Below are 22209 nucleotides of genomic sequence, written 5' to 3'. Positions count from 1 at the left end.
TGGATTGTGAGATCCCACATCGGTTGGAGAGGGGAATGAAACATTCCTTGTAAGAATGTGGAAATCTCTCCCTAGTGGACGTGTTTTAAAACGTTGAAGGGAAGCCTAGAAGCTCAAAGAATACAATATTTGCTAGTAGTGGGTTTGAGTTGTTACAAATAGTATTAGAGCCAAACACGTTGTGCCAGTGAGGACGTTGGGCCCTCAAGGGGGTGGATTGTGAGATCCCACATCGGTTGGAGAGGGGAATGAAACATTTCTTATATAATATAAGGGTGTGGAGCCAGTGAGGACGTTGGGCCCTCAAGGGAGTGAATTGTGAGATCTCACATCGGTTGGAGAGGGGAACGGAACATTCCTTATAATATAAGGGTGTGGAACCTCTCCCTCGCGAACACGTTTTAAAACCTTGAGGGGAAGCCCGTAAGGACAATATCTGCTAGCAATAATATAAAGTTCCGAGGGAGAAAACCCTTGTTGATGATAATAGAAGCCATCTTTGAACCTTCAACATACCAATCTCTGCAGAATTTATGTTCTTGATTAAGAAACAAAGAAAATGATGGGTTAGCTGGTTTTTATGCTGGAGATTATATGGGTAGATGGTTCGATTATCTAACCAAAAACAACTAGAAATACCTAATCCAAATCATGAACAACCACGAAAACAAACGCGTTTATGAACAACCACGAAAACAAACGCGTTTAAAACCATTCAAACTCAATCGAAAAACACTTAAAACGACCCATTGGCGAAACCATTAATTGTTGAAAAAGTTCAAGAAATGTAGATGTATATGGAAATGATTGAAGCATTTGAAATATTGGGGAAGCAAGAAGCCTCCCATTTAAGAAGGCAGTTGAACCAACCACACTTAGTTTCTACTCCTCAAACCCCCCTTGGCTGATCACATACCCCCACCTACTTCTTTGAAGGAACCTTTCAACTTAAATCACCCACTCCAACTACCTTTGAATCACTTATATATATATATATATATATTACCCAAAACAAAAACAACTTCAAAATCAAAAACAATGGCCCAGAGATCATCATCAAGGAGGGAGTTTTTGGTTCTGGTTTTGGTATTGAGCTGCTGGTGCGTATGGTGCTGCAACAGCCAAGAGGTATTGATGGGGTGTGATGAGGTATATGTTGTTCGTGAAGGAGAAACTTTGCAGAGCATTAGTGAAAAGTGTGGAGATCCTTTCATTTTTGAACACAATCCTCATATTAATGATGTTGATGATGTTTTTCCTGGTTTGGTCATCAAGATCACTCCCTTTCTTCATCGTTTTCTCGATGGCGTTCGTCTCGGTTGAATTCTTGGTTTTTTGTTCTTAGCTCGATGTTTCATTGTTTTGTTTTAACAAGTTTTGAGACTGGGCGTGTATATATATAATATATAGTGGTTGCTAACTGCTGCAATTTTGCCCATCTTGTAAATATATATGGTAAGCCAAATTTCTCGTCGGATTTTAAAAAGTTTGTTTAATGGTCAATTGAAATTAAAATATAAGATTAGAGCTTTTTCTTTTGGGATTCCACTTAAGGTTTTTAAAACGCATATGCCAGAGAGAGGTTTCCACTCATTTGTAAATAATGTTTGTTTCTCTTTCCAACCTGAGATCTCACGTATTAGGAGCAATGAATTGTCACGGGTGTCAAATACGAGTTCAAAGAGAGCCAATTAAGACTCCTTGTCACGGGTGTCAGATACGAGTTCAAAGAGAGCCAATTAAGACTCCGAGCCATAGCCTTAAGAGTCAGGGTTATGGCATGCATTTTAGTATGCAGCTCTATAATTAAAATCTGTCTATATGAAAGATGAAAGTTTATCAAATCTTGTATCAATTGAATACTAGACAAACAAAATCTCTCCGAGACTAAATAACCACTTGTCAAAATCATGTCTATTCAAATGCTGCATGCCGACTCTCATTTATATGATGAATCGAGTTTTAAAAGAAGGTTAATTCATGAATGAGTTGTTACCTATTTAATTATCTAAAAGTGCTTCAATCATAGAACCGATTGTTGGCTTGTCCTATCATTTTATTATTATTATTAATAAATGTTTTAAATAGACAAAGAAAGATTAGACACACATGTTAAAATAAATAAAATTTGTTTTAAAAAAATCACGAATATTAAATTTTTATTTAAAATTATTTAAGAAGAACGTCTTTTGTGTAAATTTAAAAGATTATCCACACCTTTTCAGAAATTATAAAAAAAAAAAAAAAAATTAGATTATCCATCACATTTCTGTCTATTTTATTTTTAAAAAAATATATAAATAGAGAATCTTGTCCAATCATGACAGTTTCTATCAACCACCACTTTTAACTTTTAGTTGTTTATATAAATCTCTTTTTCTTTCTCTCTCCTATTTCTATTTTCTCTTTCTTTATTTTATTTAATTTTTATAAATATATTTAAATTAAATTTATACTTATTATTATCATAATGCTAATAGACTAAACTACTCTATTATTATAAACAAATAGGGTTATATTTGCTTAAATCAAGAATAACATATATTAATATTTTATTAAATATATTAATTAATCAATTAATAATAAGATAAGTTAAAATTCAATTAAATAGTCTACTAAAATTGTAGAATTGTAGAGTGTCTACTTTAATAATTTAACTAAATAAAAATAAACTAATTCTAAAAAATATATATATATATACTTTTGAAGAAAAATTCTGCAATCTTGTTATGGCAATTAAAAAAATTAAAATTTGTTTAAGTTTAAAAAAGAATGCAATAAAATACACGTGTAAATATTTTATTAGATTTTCATTTCGTGTTTGTTTAAAGATTAAATTAATAAAAAAATATATATCCAAAATCTAAAGTAAATAGTTAAAAAATATATTTCCTTTTCATTTTTGAAAAAATTATAATAATTTAAATATAATTTTATGAATTTTAAAAATTAAATATTTTAAAACGAGATTTCAATAATTAATTTTAATCTAATGTATTGAATATCAGCATGTGGGACTTGAAGTCGGTGAGATGTGACATTGAATATTACATACAATTTGTTTAAAAGATCTCTTATAATATAATTTATAGAATTCTAATGAAATAACCAAATTCCAAATAATAATAAATAAATAAACAGTGGGTCCCACAGAGGATAGAGATTTTAATTTGACAAAAAAAAAAAAAAAAAAAAAAAAAAAAATCATTTTTTAACCCTAACTTTTAATTTCAACTTTGACTATAAATTTCGGTAAATTTTAAATATGCATAATACAAAATTAAGAAAAACAATATTATACTTTGTAAAAAAATTATGAATTTTGATAAAAAAAAATTAAGATTAATTAGTCCATTAATTAAATTTTATTTTATTGAAATGAATGAATTTATGTAGATATTTTTACGTTATTTCTTTGTAATCAAAATGAGTAAAGGATGAAATTTTAAAGGAAAAAATAGTTTTTTTTTAATATAAAATATTATGTTTATTAGTAATGGTTTAAAATCAAAAAATAGTGTTTCATATTTCACCTACCCACCAAATCGTCAAACATAAACTTTTTTCAACCTTCTTCTTTTTCTTCGATTATGTTTTTGACTTTTTAAAACACATAGAAACAAGTGAAAATGGTTAAACCAGGCCATCGAAAAAACAACCGACAATATAGATAATATAAGGAAGGTTTGAAGAACACAAATTGTGTATATCATCATACGAATCTTTTAAAACATGACAAGATCAAAATAAATTTAAAAAATTCCATTTCATTAGTTGAAGAATAATATATATATATATATATTTGTATAATTCTTAATCCTATAGTATTAAATATTTTATGTTTTTTTAATTATATTAATAAAAAATATAAAGTATTTTTGAACTTATATACGTGGAGTACATTAGAAGGAATATTAATAGCTAGATGTAGAAGTGTTTGCTTAATTAAGCTTTGTCATTTGTGTTGGTTCTTTCTTCGTAGATCCAGATTATGCGAGCTTTCATGTGGGGTTATGATATCATTTTAATTCATGGTAGGGTGTTCATATGATTCAATAACTCGACCAACTCGAATCATAAAGATTGAGTTGGATTAGGTTTTTTTCGGTTTGAGCTGGATTGAACCTTTGAAAAATGAAAAAATTCTGGTTGGTTTACGGATTGACATTTATTTTTGTTCACGTTAATCTAACCAATCTGAAAATAGGGTTACAATCCAACCCACCCTTACCCTACTTTAAAGAACATTATGAAAATTAGGAATATTTGACGATTGTAACTGATGTTAGTAATGAATTGTAACTGTAAACGTATGGTATTTGAGATTTATGAGAAGCTAGGTTGGATTGGATTGTAAATTCTATTTTGAGTTACTCGAGTCACTGACCCAACTAACCCAGAATAGAAAATACATTTTCTTTATTAATTTCAATAAAAATACATTGAACAGCAAGAAGAAATTCAAAGATGATATTTGAGAGACGATGCCAAAGAGCTAAAAGTTGCGAACCAGCCCTGTTGAGTAGGGTGCACTGAGTCCCAAAACAAGGCCGATTTAGGGCGTTTGCACAAAGTGTACATTTTTTTGCCCTTTTCATCCACGCTCCCGCACGAAAACTCACTGCTTACTCCAAAACAACATGGCTTCAATGGCGTCTCGAATCTTGCCCTAGCTTTAGGGTTCCCTTTGTTTCGGATGATGGACAAGATTGCGTTGTAGACGTCGAAAATGATGAACGGAGAACCCTTTGTTTCCTTGTTTAGTTTCTCCACAGCTTGCTTTAATAAAAGGTTGTGAACTTTAGCCATTGAATTCGAGGTTGCATTGCAGTGCTTGAATGATGAGTTGGCTGTTGGCTGAGGAAGACATCCCACTGCCCCTAACCCTAACACCACTATTTTTTTCACTCCCAAACTGTGGATGCGCTTCAAATTTACAGCAATTTGGTTCACTACTGAGATAATGAAGGGTTGGAGTCCCTATAATAACAATAATAATAGTGTTAGAGCACGGAGAATAAGAGAGGGAGAGCACGGAGAATACGAGAGGGAGCCATGAACGAGAATTATATTCTCTGTCTTCATCCCGACTCTGCCCTGCCCCACTAATGTATAATATCGATTTTTAATATAACAGTTGAAGTCCACCGCTAGCGGATATTATCCACTTTTGCTCATTATGTAGCGCGTCTGTTAGGAAGAGGTTTCCACATCCTTATAAGAATGTCTTCGTTCTTCTTTCCAACAAATGTGAGATCTCACAATCCACCCCCTTGGGGGACTAGCGTCCTTGCTGGCACACACAACCCGATGTCTGGCTCTAATACCGTTTGTAACAATCCAATTTCACCGACTAATAGATATTGTCTCTTTTGGTTTGTTATGTATCACCGTCAGCCTCACAGTTTTAAAACGCATCTATTAGAGAGAGGTTTCCACATCCTTATAAGGAATGTCTCCAACCGATTTTGGAATGAGGAGAGGTTTCCACATCTTTATAAGAAATGTTTCGTTTCCCTCCTCAACCAATGTGAAATCTCACAATCTACCCCCTTAGGGGCCAGCGTCTTCGCTGACACATAGCCCAATGTCGGACTCTGATACCATTTGTATTGCCCAAGTCCACCAACTAATAGATATTGTCCACTTTGGTCTATTACGTACCAACGTCAGCCTCACAGTGTTAAAACGTATTGCTAGAGAGAAATTTCCACACCCTTATAAAAATACTTCGTTCTCCTCTCCAACCAACTTAGGATTTCACACAAAATAAGTTAAAAATGAAAATTATCTAACAAAAAGTTCTTTAAAACGTATAATCTTTAAAACAAATATAAAAATTGAGAAAAATTCATCGTGGAGAATCACTTTCGTAATCCCGACGAACATAAATGAAAAATTTGCAAGAATAGAGAATGAAACAAGAGGTGGAGGTGGGGACCGAGCATCCCTGTCTCCGTCCCGCCCCGTGTGTATGGTTGTGTTGATAGTTGAAGAAGTTACCTCCATAGATCCATTTCTCTCTTGATAAAAGGAATAATCATTGCCCGATGGGGAGACAAGAGCAACAGATGAACCGACATGTTTTGGAGCAAAAATGTTATTAGCAACAAGACCTTGAAAGAAATCGATCTGGGTCGTCATGTTCGGGAAAGGAAACGACGTGTCGAACACGCCAGTTCCTCCAAAAGCAAAGTTCATCCCATATTTCGGCCCTTTCCTTCCACCCTTCCGCCATCCACTAAAGGTCTCCGGTGACTTCAGCTCAAGATAGTCAGCTACAACATGTTTTTCATATCAAAAAACAACCTTAACAACAAAGAGACACAGAGACAGAGAGACTGGTTACCGAAGAAATCGGTCAAAACACGACCATCGGAGAAACGACCGGAAGGTACGCCGGGAAATGTAATTCCATAAGGGAAGTTCCGGGAGCTGGAAGTAGTGGCCTTAATGTTGCCCGTGTCCACGTACGAATCTCCGAACACGAACAGCTTGGTCGGCCGAGAATTAAAGCGATAATCAACATGGCGACGACCTGATCCTTGCCCTAACAAATTATAGCAAATCAAACCAACCCCACGTCAGAAGTAAGATTAAAAGTCCGAATTACACACAAAAAAAAAAAAAAAACACCAATTAACCTAAGAGGAGAGAGAAAACGAAGAGAGAGAGAAGTGGAAACACAAGCTTCCTCGACTCCATAAGTGCTTGATATCGTGCTTTAATGGCTTCCATGGCTATCTATATATAGTGGTTTAAGAGATGGGCGGTTCAACCGCGTACGGTTGAACCGTTGAACCGTTGAACGGTTGAATGTAATAAAAAGTTAATTTTTCTTTTAGTATTATTATGTGCTTTTGGTCGCTTCAAATTAAAAAAAAAATGGATTTTTGAAACCACGTTTATAATATTAAATGTTTCATTAATATAATAATAATAGTAATCATTCATTCTCGAAATATGGGTTCATCCACGTGGGCAAACACTTATAAAAATGGATATGATTTAACCCACCAACGTGAGCTATAATGCCTAAATGGACTTTTTCAATTATTATTTTATAAATCAAACGGCCAATTATTATGTTCCCTGGACCATTGTAACAGTTCAGGACCATTACTAGTAAATATTGTCCATTTTAATTTGTTACGTTCTGTCGTTAACTTCACGATTTTAAAACGCGTCTACTAGGGAGAAGCTTTCACATGTTTATAAGAAACGAATACCATAAAATATCATCTCAATGAGTCATTATTAGAAATCACGAACCTCTTTAATAGTATAATATTGTCCATTTTGAGTATAAGCTCTAGTGATTTTACTTTTAGTTTCCTAAAAGACCTCGTATTTATTGTATTTCTTACTTATAAACTCATGATCATCTCCTTAATTAATCGATGTGAGACTCCCTCCCAACCATCTTCAACCGACATCTTAATAATAATTTTTGTAAATTAGTATACTCATGAGAGTAACATAATAATTTTTTTTTGGTCATATTTTTCTAAACTCTATTTTAAATGAAAATAGAAAAAGGGTTGATTTTGTTTGATTTGAGTATAAAATTAGAAAAAACATTATTAACTGATAACTAAAAAACCAGAATGAATAACTAAAAAACCAGAATCTAAGCCTTTAAATTGTCGTAAAAGACTATATATATCCTCTCTAAACCGACGGTCAAAATTAGAGTCTTTTGTTTCGAATTTCTTCCCTTCTCATATGAATATTTAACCCCACAAAACATCCAATTTCCAACATTAAAATTTTGGGTCGGTTTAGAATAATACCCAAATGAGGCTGCACGAGCTTCGGTTCGTACTTGTATTACTTTTTTGGCTCGTGGCCTCGTTTATGATTCATGGCTCGAGCCACCACGAAAGAAAGGTAATATAATAATAACATGATCGATCGTAGAGTAAAAGTTTCATTGAATAATTTTTCATTTCTAAAGGTTAATTTTTCACAGTCTTATATTGTTTATATGGGTGACTTGCCTGCGGGAACTTTGTCGACTACGGCGGCAGACGACCATCACAACCTTCTATTGGACACTATTGGAGAGTACATTTCAATGCCTTTTTCACTTTATTGATATTTCTATCTTTTGTTAATGGTTTTTTTGTTTTTTTTTTTTTTGTCTAAACCACTTTTGTATCATCTTAATCTGAAACCTAAAAATGTCCACCGACCCGAAATAAGGACAAAGAAGTCTTTTCCCCTCTTATCTCCATCTTTATTTTATTTTTGTAGAGATCGGGATGAGATTCCTCCAGAAAAATTCATAGGATCAAATTCTTCCTTAGAAGTTTTTTTTTTTCAATCTTTTACATATATTTTTTTAAAAAAATATTAAATTGAAAGCTTTTTTAATAAATAATTTCTCATACTAATCAATTCAATAATATTTTCATAGCAAAAATATAACATAATATTCAATATAGTTTCTAAAAATTCAAATTTAAATTTATCGCATAAAATTCCACACATACATATAGTAGGGACGAGACGGGAATTTTACGAAATCCATGACAAGAACATGGAATAACGTTTCCGTTTCACAATGAGAAATCTCTCTTTACACCCTTTTTCATTTTCTATTTAAATCGAGATTTTTCACCCGTTCGAAGCTAATTTCCATGGGACCGGTCTCGGACGGTTTAGATTCGTATGGTCCTTAGGGAAGGATTTGGATTATTATTCTTTAGAGAAAAAGATCCTATTAAAATATTAAAAAAAAAATGAATATATTGTGTAAGAATAATTTACTAATTAACCATTCTCTCCATCCATTTGTATGAGTTAGTGAAAACAAAGCTCGAGAGTCGAAGATACACAGCTATGGAAGGAGCTTCAATGGATTCGCCGCCAGATTGTTGCCTCACGAAGCCGCCAAACTCTCAAGTAAATCAACATCATATATTCCATGTCGTTTTACAATCCAAATAGCTCTGTGATTCCTTCATTCCATGTCGTTTTAGTAACTGTGATTTTGTGAGAACCAGATGTGGAGGGCGTGGTGTCGGTGTTCCCGAGCAGAAAGCACCGAGTCGTGACCACCAGATCGTGGAACTTTCTGGGTCTCAATCGCCGCTCCAAACGGAACCTTAAAATCGAATCTAATATCATCGTTGCCGTTTTGGATACTGGTCTGTGTTTGTGTTTAATTCGCTTATAAATTCGTACAAACCCTAGAATTAATCGATTCATAATGTTGATTTGTTTGATGTTCTGTTTAGGGATTTGGATAAATAGCCCTAGTTTCAGCGATGAAGGCTACGGTCCGCCTCCCGCTAAATGGAAGGGCCGATGCGTCACCGGACCTAATTTCACCGCCTGCAACAAGTATCTATTTTCTATTGATTTTTCTTGTTAATTCGATGCCTTATTAATTGATTGTTCTATTGTTAATTGGATGAATTGATAATAAAACAGCAAAGTGATCGGTGCTAATTACTTCGATCTGGACAATGTAAGCCAATTTACAGAGCCGAGTGTCGCCGACACGGAGGGGCATGGCTCTCACACAGCGTCGACTGTGGCAGGCTCGGCGGTGGAGGGGGCGAGTTTGTATGGCCTGGGCAAAGGGACTGCACGCGGTGGTGTGCCTTCTGCTCGAATTGCAGTGTACAAAGTGTGCTGGAGTATTTTCTGTAGCGATATGGATGTTCTTGCAGGCTTCGATGAGGCCATTGCTGATGGCGTTGATTTCATTTCCGTCTCCATTGGCTCGGTGGCTGTGGATTTCTTCAGGGACAGCCACGCAATTGGGGCTTTTCATGCTATGAAGAAGGGTATTTTAACGTCCTGCGCCGCTGGAAACGATGGCCCTGAATTGTCCACCGTTGAGAATGTGGCTCCCTGGATTATGACCGTAGCTGCAACCGGCATTGATAGGCGATTTGTCACTGCTTTCAAACTCGGGAATGACAAGAAATTTACTGTAAGTCTCTCTCTCTTTTCGTTTACTTTTCAGATAATGAAAAACACAACATTTTAGATATAAGATTCTAACGTTTTTACTTGAAGAACATGTTATTACTTTCAGTATATATAACCCATTATGAATGAAATATAATATTTATGTGAAGTGAAAATTATATAAAATTTGGCAGGGATTCTCCATCAACACTTTCTCGCCCAGGAATCAAAAGTACTCTCTTACAAGCGGGGCTAAAGCATCCAACAATGGCACAATCCTAGGAAACGCAAGGTATGTGTGAGATCCCACATGGGGAGGGGAACGAAGCATTCCTTCTAATAGTGTGTAAACCCTCCCTAGTAGACGAGTTTTAAAACTTTGAGGGAAAGTCCAAAGAGGACAATATCTGCTAGCTACGAGCTTAGGCTGTTACAAAGGGTAAGTACACATTCGGTAGGCTTGGGCTGTTGCAAATGGTAAACACACACTCCTTGTAAGGGTGTGGAAACCTATCCATAGTAGATGCGTCAGGCAAGCCTAATGAAGACAATATCGGCTATCGGAGGCCTTTGGCTGTAAAACCTTGAGGGGAGGGAAGGCCTTTGGCTGTAAAACCTTGAGGGGAGGGAAGGCCTTTGGCTGTAAAACCTTGAGGGGAGGACCAAAAGGGAAAGCCCAAACCTTGAGGGGAAGGCCGAAAGGGAAAGCCCACACCTTGAGGGGAAGGCCGAAAGGGAAAGCCCACACCTTGAGGGGAAGTCTGAAAGGGAAAGCCCAAACACAATATCTGCTAGCGCTGAACTTTGGCTATTATAGTATGAAATACGTCCCATAAGTTAGAAATTGGTTTCTAAATGATCCCCGAGAAGAGTCGACCAATAGTTGACCTAACGAAATGATAACACAACGCTAACTAAACATGTGATCTTTGATTTGAAACAGTGCTAGTGCTTGTGACGTAGATGCTCTCAGCCAAAGCAAGGTGAAAGGAAGAATCGTGTATTGCTTGACAACATTCACAGATTACAACATCGAATCCTTAGGAGGCACTGGAATCATTGAACTCCTTGAAGAACAAACCGATTCTTCCCCCATTTTGCTTCTCCCTGGAGCTGTCATTCCTCCAGTCTCTGGCAAATATATCGATCTCTATATCAACTCCACCAAGTATGTTCCTTTTTTTTATGTGGGAACTCCCAAAATTGCTGCTCCTTTTCAGTGATGTTGATTCAATGAACACAGGGATCCTAGAGCTATCATTTACAAGAGCAAGACCGTCAAAATTGCTGCTCCTTTCGTGGCCTCTTTCTCATCCAGAGGCCCTCAGCTCATCAGCCCAAATATCCTCAAGGTATAACCCAAAACAAAAGCCTCTTTGGTTTCTCTATGTTTTACAAAAATACTGAATTTCTGTGGTTAGCCTGATCTTGCTGCACCAGGGATAGATATCTTGGCTGCTTATACCAAGTTGTCAAGTTTGACAGGGAAAATTGCAGACAGTAGATATAGCTTGTTCAGTGTAATGGCAGGTACGTCCATGGCTTGTCCTCACGCCACTGCGGCTGCTGCCTACGTTAAGTCGTTCCACCCCGACTGGTCTCCGGCTGCGGTCAAGTCGGCTCTCATGACCACCGGTAAGTCTTGTGTGTAGCCGTATTTCCATTAGCCAATGTTCAGGCCTGACAGGATTTGGGTTTTCAATTCATTCTAGCAACGCCAATGAAGATCAAGTCTGAGGATGCTGAGTTTGGCTCTGGAGCTGGACAAATAAACCCAACCAAGGCAGTTCATCCCGGCCTTGTTTACGACATTTCGCTCAACTCGTACATATCTTTCCTCTGCAAAGAAGGCTACAACAGTACAACAATTGGCCTACTTGTTGGTAGCAAGGAGTATAACTGCTCCAAGATCAAGCCTGCTCAAGGCACTGACGGGCTCAACTACCCTACAATGCACAAACAGCTCTCAGATCCTGGTTCTGCCATTACAGCGGTGTTTTATCGGACCGTGACTCATGTCGAGCACGGTGCGTCGGTGTACAGGGCGAATATATCATCCCCAGTTGGTCTGTCTGTCAAAGTTTTTCCAGACAGTCTAGATTTTGCCAAGGCAGGAGAAAGGAAGACATTCAAAGTTGTGGTGAAGGGCGAAGCTATGAGAGATGGAACTCGGATTCTATCAGCTTTACTTGAATGGAAGGGCTCTAAACACGTAGTTAGAAGCAATATACTGATCTATAGGCAGTTATTAATGTAAGTTTTTACAACAAATATATTTTTTTATTTTTTATTTTTTATTTGTACAAGGAATTCTCAAGTATATTGTATACATGAAATTATTTATTTTCTAAGAAATAATAAATTTAAATTTGAAAGATTAATAAAAATTTAGTAATTTAACTTTCTAGATTAATCAAATAATTATATGAAATCAACTCCTAAAGATATTTCTTTTACGCCTACTAATTGAGCTATAAGGTGACTGATATTGTTAGATGATTGATATCTACAAAATACATGCATGCTATATAGCAAAGTTCAAGCAGCTCGATCGATAGGGAGAGGGGCAACCACGTCTTGCTTGCTTTTGGCGAAACTTAACAGACTAGATAATCAACATTCTTTTATGGTAGGATACGACTTTTTAGGCCGACCACAATACAAGTCATGAGCGATAGCGAAATCAAACCGGATAAAGGCTAGCAACCCAACTAGCAATAGCAAACGGCCTACTTATAGCCTCTTTTTCCCTTTACACTCTATTCTCTCTTAAAGCTTTATAAGCTCAGAAAATGGAAATGATTCACGTTTTCCTCAGCTCAGCTCAAAAGCCAAGGCAAGGGAATGAATTCGATAACTTGATTGACATTGAAAGATATGTGTACCAAACAAGCAATATGCCGATTGATGTACTAGCCAAGCCAGCTCGATCGGGATATTTGATTGGACAGAAGAACAACGGATTGAACATGACAGGACAATCGGGAAGGGAAGCTTGACATAGATATTGATTTGAACAAAGGAACTCAAATCAAACCGGTACCAGAAACCAAAGAAGAGATGGAATTCCAGATTGAACAGATGACCGACCTACAATAAGACGCAAATCGAATTCCTAATTCCATTCTCTAATACGAACTAATGACTTATACAATTCATACAGGCACGCATGAAAGACGAGCGAAAAATGATGAATTTGCCTTAAAAAAATGTCCCAGTCAACCACTTATGATGACATCGCCCTTACCTATCTGTGCTGGAGCCTCTCCTGGACTGATTGAACTCGGTAAAGCTACTTCGAAAGATAGGAATGACGTTCTTTCTTTGAAACTCCGATTCTTTCTTTTTTTATGTCCTCTTTCATTTTCTTATGAGATTACCTCATTCCCTTCTTTTTGTAGGTCAGGATCAACAGGATTGGTTGGTTGGCTGAAGCTGACGGATCCGCTTGAAAGAAGAATGCAACGAATTGAATGATGAATGATCAGGAAGGGCTGGACTCCTCTTGGTTGACCGAGGGCTCTACTTCTCTTCCCAAGCTCATGGACTCTGTTAATGGAGGGTACTGAGTGAATCGACTGCATAGAACAATCAAGCTCGAATTCCCCTAGATGGAAAGGAAGAATGTGGACAAATGGAACCAAAGAGGAGCTCTCCACAACAGGTAACATAAATGTGGACAGATGGAACCAAGAACCAAAGATGGAACCCAGATCTATGAAAGGTGAAACGTTGAAGGTCCACAATAGGTAACATAAATGAACAAGTTTATTTGTATTCAAGTGAGAGCCAGAGCTCGTATGGATACATTACTTCATTATTCTATGTTCTATGAGGCCTTGCACTAAGCACATACTGATATGAACCACGACCAAAGAATTTCTATACCTCAAGGTCTAATTACAAGGACGAGAGCCAAGAAGTTACAACAAATATTGTACACTTATATTTAAGCTATGGTGAGCTCATCAAAGGAAATTCTAGAAGACGTTGGAGACCTCACTTATATGTTGTGCAAAGTTGAGCTTCAAGAAAGAGATACATTAAATGCACTTTAAGTGACATTTAATGAACTCAGTTGAATTTATAGAACCAGTCCAAGGATCACTAATAAACATATTTCATTCATGGCACTCTTTAATTATAATTTAAATATTTGTTTGTCCTATTTAAGGTAATTTTTAATATAGGAGTTGAATTATATTGTAACCTACATAGTTACCATATTCCACAGTTAACTAGCTATTTTAATATGGAGGTTACGAGTCTTTCTCACTTACTAGCCAATTTAATTTGGAAGTTATGTGTCACATAGGTTAACGTTGTAAAGGCTATATAAAGCATTTTTTTTTCTCTGAAGACATCACATTTTGGAATTAAAAATGAATAAAATTTCTATATTTTTAGATTTGTTGAGAGCTAAGATTTTCTTTGTAAATTTTTGTGTTTAGAACTTCATGCTAAAGTCATTCAAATGGTATTGATCAATCCTCTTGTGGAGTGATTCGAATAACGAGTTTAGAACTGAGTTTTCTTTACTCTTGATCTTGATCATCAAGGTAATCCATTCCATACTTTCTCTTGACTTGATTCCATATCATTTGGTATCAGAACTTTAGGCTCAAGATCGCATATATGTTTCCTTTCGCTTATCATTTTTTATTCTCATCTATATATATATATTCCAGTTTGTGCAGCATGTTCACATTCTGTCTAGCAAAAAAAAAAAAAAAAAAAAATTGTGCTTTAGTTCATGTGGTCATATTTTATAAAGTGTTAGGTCTGGATCTTATCAACACTTTGTTCTTCTTTAAGATCTTCTAAATCAATTTTCTTCTGCGTAAATTGATTGAATTTTGCCCATGGGTTACACAAAAAAGAAAAAAAGAAGCTTATTGATGTTAAATGTTTTTTTTTTTTCTCTTCATTGTTATACCTAACTCTCATATGTTACTATATCTAAATTAGTCTTTTTTTTTTTCTTTTTTAATTTGTTTTTATTTGGATTGCTCTTTTAATACCGTTGTTTATGTGTTGAGCGTGCTGTCTATTCACTTTAAATTGCACTTAGCTCTATAACATAGCTTGTCTCACATTCCATTTTTTTGGTGTGTGATTTGTGTGCGCTCAATTGTAAGGGTGAGTTTGTAAGGGAGTGATACATTAATTCGAGTGTTGAGTGCTAAACACGAGTGAACTACATTTATGAGTGAACACACGTGAGGGAGCGCTTGTGAGGTCTTTTTTTTTTTTCTTTTAACTTTCTTTTGTAGCATGGAAAATCCAGACGATAATCCTAACATTACTGATGCACGATTGAGAGAAGCACAACAACGAACCATGGAAAGACTAATTCGAGGAATAGAAGAGTTGACCGATCGAATAGGCAGATTGGAGATTCAGAATCAAGCTCGAGAGAGGATTCCACTACCTACCCAATCTACCGATCAATATGAGGAAGGAAATTCTAATCAACATGAGGATAATCCACAAGTGATTGGTCGTGGCTTGATGTGAGGGAGAGGTCGTGGAAGAAGGTATCATAATTTACCACAACGAGTTCCTTATGACGATAGAATTGATCATAACGTGGGGAGCATCAAATTAAAACTTCCCAAATTTTATGGCAAAACCAATCCAGAGGAGTACCTTGAATGGGAGAAAACGATGGAGTCGGTGTTCAACTGTCATAAAAAGGTACTGTTATGCATTGCTCAATTCAAACAATATGTTCAAATTTGGTGGGATAAATGGATGTCAAGTAGGAGAAGAAATCTTGAAACACCAATTGATTCATGGTACGAGTTCAAAGAGTCCATGTGGAAGCGTTTTGTTCCACAATATTTTCAACGAGACATGGCGCAAAAGCTTCAATCATTGAAACAAGGATGCAAATCTGTGGAGGATTATTACAAGGAGATGGATACATTGATGAATCGACTTGATCTTGATGAGGACATGGAGGCTCTCATGACGCGGTTTCTTAATGGGTTAAACACAGAGATTGCAGACAAAACTGATTTACAGCCTTATTCTGATATCGAGGAGTTGTTGCACATTGCAATTAAGATCGAGAAGCAAATCCAACGAAGGTCTCCACGATATTCTTCTAAAACTTTTTCCCATTTTACTTCTACATGGAAAAAGGATAGTAAGAACATTGATTATAACATAGAAATCAAGAGGTTAATAAGAAGTCTTAAGCTAAATTTGAGAAAGGTGAGAGTTCTAGAACAAGGAAAGAAAAAGTCGAAAAGTCTGATTTAAAGTGTTGGAGATGTCAAGGGGTAGGACACTATAGTAGAGATTGCCCAAATGCAAGAATTATGACCATCAAGGAGGGAGAAATCGTTACAAATGATGAGGCACATGACGACATAAATGAGGAAAACGATGAGAGTGAGGAGTTTAGTGAAAAGGACCCTTTGATGTCCCACATTGGTTGGGGAGGAGAAAAAATCACCATTTACTAAGGGTGTGGAAACATTCCACTAGCAGACGCATTTTAAAGCCTTGAGGGGAAGCCCGAAAGGGAAAGCCCAAAGAAGACAATATTTGCTAGTGGTGGATCTGGGTCATTACAAATTTGGTATTAGAGCAGTCAATTTATAGGTCTTGTAGACATTTAGGATAGAGAGTCGTGTCCTCTGTGACCTCGCTCGTCAAACACATTCCGCTCACGACCACAACCATCAAGAACAAAAAGACGCTGAAGGAAGGCCAAGGCCCGAAGGCTGCTTGATACACCCCCTACTGCTCCCTTCTCTGAGGAGGTCCCATCGGGTTCAACCCCTTGTACAGTAGTCCCACTAAACCAGCCTACTACTCCCTTCTCCGAGGAGGTCCCATCGAGTCCAACAACAGTCTCACTAAACTAGCCATTAGCCATGCCCACAGCAGAGATGTTTCAGACGTTCATGATGACCTCGATAGAAAATCAGGCTCTAATGAACCAAATGATTGTGGAGTCCCGCTACCTAAGAGATTTTCAGAGGCATAAACCGCCTTCCTTTGACGGAGGCAAGGTGGATCCTATCGCCGCTGAGAATTAGCTAAAGGCCATAGAAACGGCCTTCCATTTTATGAACTGCCCGCTAAAGTACAAGTCCATTGTGGGACGTATATGCTGAAAGGAGAGGCGCAATTCTGGTGGAAGGGTGTTCAGAAGACCATTATACCACAAGAGTTTATTACCTGGTGCCAGTTTAAAGATGTCTATCTCCACAAATATTTCCCAATCAGACTTAAAATGCAGGCATTGTTAGATAAAACCTGAGTTTTTTCCTTATTTAGATTCACACGATTTTATTAGTTGATTGAGTACCTCCGTTTGACAAACAAGTCGAATGGATTACCAAGCTAAATTTGAGAAAGGTGAGAGTTCTAGAACAAGGAAAGAAAAAGTCGAAAAGTCTGATTTAAAGTGTTGGAGATGTCAAGGGGTAGGACACTATAGTAGAGATTGCCCAAATGCAAGAATTATGACCATCAAGGAGGGAGAAATTGTTACAAATGATGAGGCACATGACGACATAAATGAGGAAAACGATGAGAGTGAGAAGTTTAGTGAAAAGGACCCTTTGATGTCCCACATTGGTTGGGGAGGAGAACAAATCACCATTTACTAAGGGTGTGGAAACATTCCACTAGCAGACGCATTTTAAAGCCTTGAGGGGAAGCCCGAAAGGGAAAGCCCAAAGAAGACAATATTTGCTAGTGGTGGATCTGGGTCATTACAAATTTGGTATTAGAGCAGTCAATTTATAGGTCTTGTAGACATTTAGGATAGAGAGTCGTGTCCTCTGTGACCTCGCTCGTCAAACACATTCCGCTCACGACCACAACCATCAAGAACAAAAAGACGCTGAAGGAAGGCCAAGGCCCGAAGGCTGCTCGATACACCCCCTACTGCTCCCTTCTCTGAGGAGGTCCCATCGGGTTCAACCCCTTGTACAGTAGTCCCACTAAACCAGCCTACTACTCCCTTCTCCGAGGAGGTCCCATCGGGTCCAACAATAGTCTCACTAAACTAGCCATTAGCCATGCCCACAGCAGAGATGTTTCAGACGTTCATGATGACCTCGATAGAAAATCAGGCTCTAATGAACCAAATGATTGTGGAGTCCCGCTACCTAAGAGATTTTCAGAGGCATAAACCGCCTTCCTTTGACGGAGGCAAGGTGGATCCTATCGCCGCTGAGAATTAGCTAAAGGCCATAGAAACGGCCTTCCATTTTATGAACTGCCCGCTAAAGTACAAGTCCATTGTGGGACGTATATGCTGAAAGGAGCCTTCCTTTGACGGAGGCAAGGTGGATCCCATCGCCGCTGAGAATTGGCTAAAGGCCATAGAAACGACCTTCCATTTTATGAACTGCCCGCTAAAGTACAAGTCTATTGTGGAACGTATATGCTGAAAGGAGAGGCGCAATTCTGGTGGAAGGGTGTTCAGAAGACCATTATACCACAAGAGTTTATTACCGGGTGCCAGTTTAAAGATGTCTATCTTCACAAATATTTCCCAATCAGACTGAAAATGCAGGCATTGTTAGATAAAACCTGAGTTTTTTCCTTATTTAGATTCACACGATTTTATTAGTTGATTGAGTACCTCCGTTTGACAAACAAGTCGAATGGATTACCAAAGTTTTAGACGGCAATTTTGTAGGAAGTGGCATTGGTCAGCCATTTTTAGGATAAATTATATTTAAATAGTAAATCTGAAGATTTAACCACATGATTTTAAGCACAGTCAATCTTTTAACAATTCTCTCTCTTGTTATTTTACCGTTTTATTTTCTTCCAACAACTCCCTGTCAACCATTTCCTCTCACCGAAAAGAAAAGTATTTTCCTGGCTGATTATCGAAAAAACTTCTTTTTTGAGTAAAAGAAAATGCAAAGCGCGAAAATAAATACATCGTGGTGGGGTCCATCCCGAGCAGGCTCGCTCACTCCTCCACGCGATGGGTCCTCGACACCTAACGTCTGCTCCGGTGAGCCTCGTGTGAACCTCCGTTTGACCATTTGACAAACACGTCGAATGGATTACCAAAGTTTTAGACGCCAATTTTGTAGAAGTGGCACAGATTTAGTTGGCTACTCCCCCGTCAATTCTCTCTCTTCGTTATTTTACGCGTTTTATTTTCTTCCAACAACTTCCCGTCAACGATTTCCTCTCACCGAAAAGAAAAAGATTTTCCTGGCCGATTATCGAAAAAACAACAATCATTCCTCGAACTGAAACAGAGAGACAAGTTAGTGGAGGAATATGACTTAGAGTTCAATAGGCTGGCAAGGTTTTCTCCAGCCTATGTTAGTTCTGATGAGTTGAAAGCCGAACGATTTATTGCCGGCCTGAGGGAGGAACTGAAGGGGAATGTGGCATCCTAGTCATTCTTCGTCTATGCAAAAGCCCTTCAAGTGGCGACTCTGCTCGACGCGTCCCGCACCGACAAGCTATAGTTGGGAACAGTACAATCATCCCACACTGCAGCCCAGGGAAAGGGGATAGACCATAGCCACCCCAGAACTGGTAAACCGCCTCGTGGCCGCACTGATAAATGAAGAAGAGTCCCGGTACGAAACATGATCCTTTGTCCTAACTGTCGGCGTCCTGACACGAGGGAATGTAGGGCAGGAACAGACGCCTGCTACAGATGCGACTAGGTAGGGCACTTTGTAGTGGACTGCCCTTAGAGGAACGATCAGCATATCAACCGGCCTGTAGTACAGCATCAAAGAGGCCAGGGTGCTCAACATCAATAGGGGCGAGTTGTAGGCCATGCAACAACAACCAGAAAAGGCACCGGCTGGCTCCTTCAATTGAAGGAGGAGTGAGTAAGGCACCGACTGGGGAGCTACCACAGGTTTTAGGAGGAGATTGTTAGATAAAACCTGAGTTTTTCCTTATTTAGATTCACATGATTTCATTAGTTGATTGAGTACCTCCGTTTGACCATTTGACAAACACGTCGAATGGATTACGACACCTTCAATTGAAGGAGGAGTGAGTAAGGCACCGGCTGGGGAGCTACCACAGGTTTTAGGAGGAGATTGTTAGATAAAACCTGAGTTTTTCCTTATTTAGATTCACACGATTTCATTAGTTGATTGAGTACCTCCGTTTGACCATTTGATAAACACGTTGAATGGATTACCAAAGTTTTAAACGGCAATTTTGTAGAAGCGGCACAGATTTAGTTGGCCACTCCCCAATCATTTTTAGGATAAATTATATTTAAATAGTTAAATCGGTTTAGAAGATTTAACCACCTGATTTTATGCACGGTCAATATTTCAGCAATTCTCTCTCTTTGTTATTTTACGCGTTTTATTTTCTTCCAACAACTTCCCGTCAACGATTTCCTCTCATCGAAAAGATAAAGGATTTCCCTGGCCGATTATCGAAAAACAACAATCATTCCTCGAACTGAAATAGAGAGACAAGTTAGTGGAGGAATATGACTTAGAGTCAATAGGCTAGCAAGGTTTTCTCCAGCCTATGTTAGTTCTGATGAGTTGAAGGCCGAACGATTTATTGTCGGCCTGAGGGAGAAACTGAAGGGGAATGTGGCATCCCAGTCATTCTTCGTCTATGCAAAAGCCTTTCAAGTGGCGACTTTGCTCGATGCGTCCCGCACCGACAAACTACAGTTGGGAACAGTTCAATCATCCCACACTGCATCCCAGGGAAAGGGGACAGACCGTAGCCACCCCAGAACTGGTAAACCGCCCCATGGCTGCACTGATAAATGAAGAAGAGTCCCGGTACGAAACATGATCCATTATCCTAACTGTCGGTGTCCTCACACGAGGGAATGCAGGGCAGGAACAGACGCCTACTACAGATGCGGCTAGGTAAGGCACTTTGTAGTGGACGACCCTCAGAGGAACGATCAGCATATCAACTGGCCTGTAGTACAGCATCAGAGAGGCCAGAGTGCTCAACATCAATAGGGGCGAGCTGTAGCCCATGCAACAACAGCCAGAAAAGCTGACCAGCCTGATGCAGTTGTCACAGGTATGCTACTTGTATTTGGTCATCTTGCTCTAGTATTGTTTGATTCGGGTTCAACGCATTTTTTCATATTTGAGGAGTTTGTAGAGCTAGCATACCTAGAGAAAGAACTTTTAGAGATTACCCTATTAGTGTCCACCCCTGCTCACGAGCTGTTGTTAGCTACCCATAGGGTTAAGAGAGGTGGTATAACAATATAAGGACGTGTCATCGAAGCTACACTGATAGTGTTAAGCATGCAAGACTTCGATGTCATCTTGGGTATGGATTGACTAGGTGAGAATTGCGTTTTGATAGATTGCGAGACTCGAATAGTGACTCTCAGGCTCCCGTTAGGGGACAACTTTACCTACAAGGGAGCCACTTCCAAAGGAGCCCCAAGCGTCATAACATCATTAAGGGCTAAGAAGTTGATTCGTAGTGGCGCAAGTGCATTTCTAGCCGCGTGACCTTAGACAATAGTAACAAACAAATAACCTCATCGGTATACATCGTCAGGGAGTTCGTAGATGTCTTTCTGGAGGATCTGCAAGGTTTGCCCCCAGCTAGGGAAGTCGATTTTGGGATCGATTTAGAACCAGGAACTGTGCCGATCTCTAAGGCACCTTACAAGATGGCACCTGCAGAACTCAGGGAATTGAAGGAACAGTTATAGGAGCTGTTGGATAAGGGTTTCATCCGACCTAGTGTATCACCCTGGGGAGCCCCTATTCTGTTTGTCAAGAAGAAGGACGGGTCCATGCAGTAGTGTATTGATTATAGGGAACTAAACAAGGTCACCATAAAGAATAAGTACCCCCTCCTGAGAATTGACGACCTGTTTGATCAGCTACAGGGAGCAACAGTCTTCTCCAAAATTGACTTAAGGTCGGGGTATCATCAGTTGAGGGTCAGAGAAGGGGATATACCTAAGACAGCCCTCAGAAGTCGTTATTATGAGTTTGTGGTTATGTCCTTTGGGATTCTAATCACCATTTTTAGCTTTAATTATAAATACGTTTGGTTTATAGGTTAGAAAGAGTGGGATTCTGATGGCCATTTTTAGCTTTATAAAAATTATAAATACCTTTTGTTTCTCAGTGTAATAGCAGGGAAGAGAGAGCCGAGAGAGAAAAGAGCAAGAGTTAATGAGTTAAAGTACAGTGTAATAGAAAAGAGTTTTGAGAATTTCTTTGTCTCCTTGTCTCTCCCCTCTCGACACGTCCTTCACAGGTTCGTGAGTATTATTTAAACAAGTTGGTTTCGTTTATTTTTTACAAGTTGGTA

The 22209-nt window shown here is 38.2% G+C and overlaps 2 protein-coding genes across 2 annotated transcripts; one reads left to right on the top strand and one right to left on the bottom strand.

The window, feature by feature from the left end:
- Window positions 1-4345: 4345 nt before the first annotated feature.
- LOC111463159 (GDSL esterase/lipase At5g03610-like) lies at window positions 4346-6717 on the bottom strand. Its single transcript, XM_023107001.1, has 4 exons — window positions 6645-6717; window positions 6350-6550; window positions 6004-6278; window positions 4346-4980 (listed from the first exon to the last, which is right to left on the bottom strand). Exons 1-4 carry the CDS (start codon window positions 6703-6705, stop codon window positions 4462-4464), a joined length of 1056 nt encoding a protein of 351 aa, XP_022962769.1. The 5' UTR covers window positions 6706-6717; the 3' UTR covers window positions 4346-4461.
- A 1925-nt stretch (window positions 6718-8642) lies between these two features.
- Window positions 8643-12260, top strand: LOC111463066 (subtilisin-like protease SBT4.15). The gene is made up of 10 exons (XM_023106879.1): window positions 8643-8676; window positions 8806-8907; window positions 9009-9152; window positions 9243-9348; window positions 9439-9946; window positions 10119-10216; window positions 10868-11092; window positions 11168-11276; window positions 11346-11559; window positions 11637-12260. Exons 1-10 carry the CDS (start codon window positions 8643-8645, stop codon window positions 12179-12181), a joined length of 2085 nt encoding a protein of 694 aa, XP_022962647.1. The 3' UTR covers window positions 12182-12260.
- Window positions 12261-22209: the final 9949 nt, after the last annotated feature.

The sequence above is a fragment of the Cucurbita moschata genome, unplaced genomic scaffold (assembly GCF_002738365.1).
Source record: "Cucurbita moschata cultivar Rifu unplaced genomic scaffold, Cmos_1.0 Cmo_Scf00028, whole genome shotgun sequence".
NCBI lineage: Eukaryota > Viridiplantae > Streptophyta > Magnoliopsida > Cucurbitales > Cucurbitaceae > Cucurbita > Cucurbita moschata.
The sequence above is the reverse complement of the archived record's forward strand: the minus strand, read 5'-3'. Positions and strand labels throughout refer to the sequence as shown.

What these genes read in the sequence shown, in the direction of transcription:
- LOC111463159 (XM_023107001.1), bottom strand. Translation starts at nt 6,705, where the DNA reads ATGGAGTCGAGGAAGCTTGTGTTTCCACTTCTCTCTCTCTTCGTTTTC. An exon ending in CGTTTTCTCTCTCCTCTTAG is followed by an intron (nt 6,551 to 6,644) that starts GTTAATTGGTGT and finishes ATAATTTGTTAG; the next exon opens with GGCAAGGATCAGGTCGTCGC. An exon ending in AGAGAAATGGATCTATGGAG is followed by an intron (nt 4,981 to 6,003) that starts GTAACTTCTTCA and finishes TTGTTATTATAG; the next exon opens with GGACTCCAACCCTTCATTAT.
- LOC111463066 (XM_023106879.1), top strand. Translation starts at nt 8,643, where the DNA reads ATGGGACCGGTCTCGGACGGTTTAGATTCGTATG. An exon ending in GGACGGTTTAGATTCGTATG is followed by an intron (nt 8,677 to 8,805) that starts GTCCTTAGGGAA and finishes CATTTGTATGAG; the next exon opens with TTAGTGAAAACAAAGCTCGA. An exon ending in CGAAGCCGCCAAACTCTCAA is followed by an intron (nt 8,908 to 9,008) that starts GTAAATCAACAT and finishes TGTGAGAACCAG; the next exon opens with ATGTGGAGGGCGTGGTGTCG.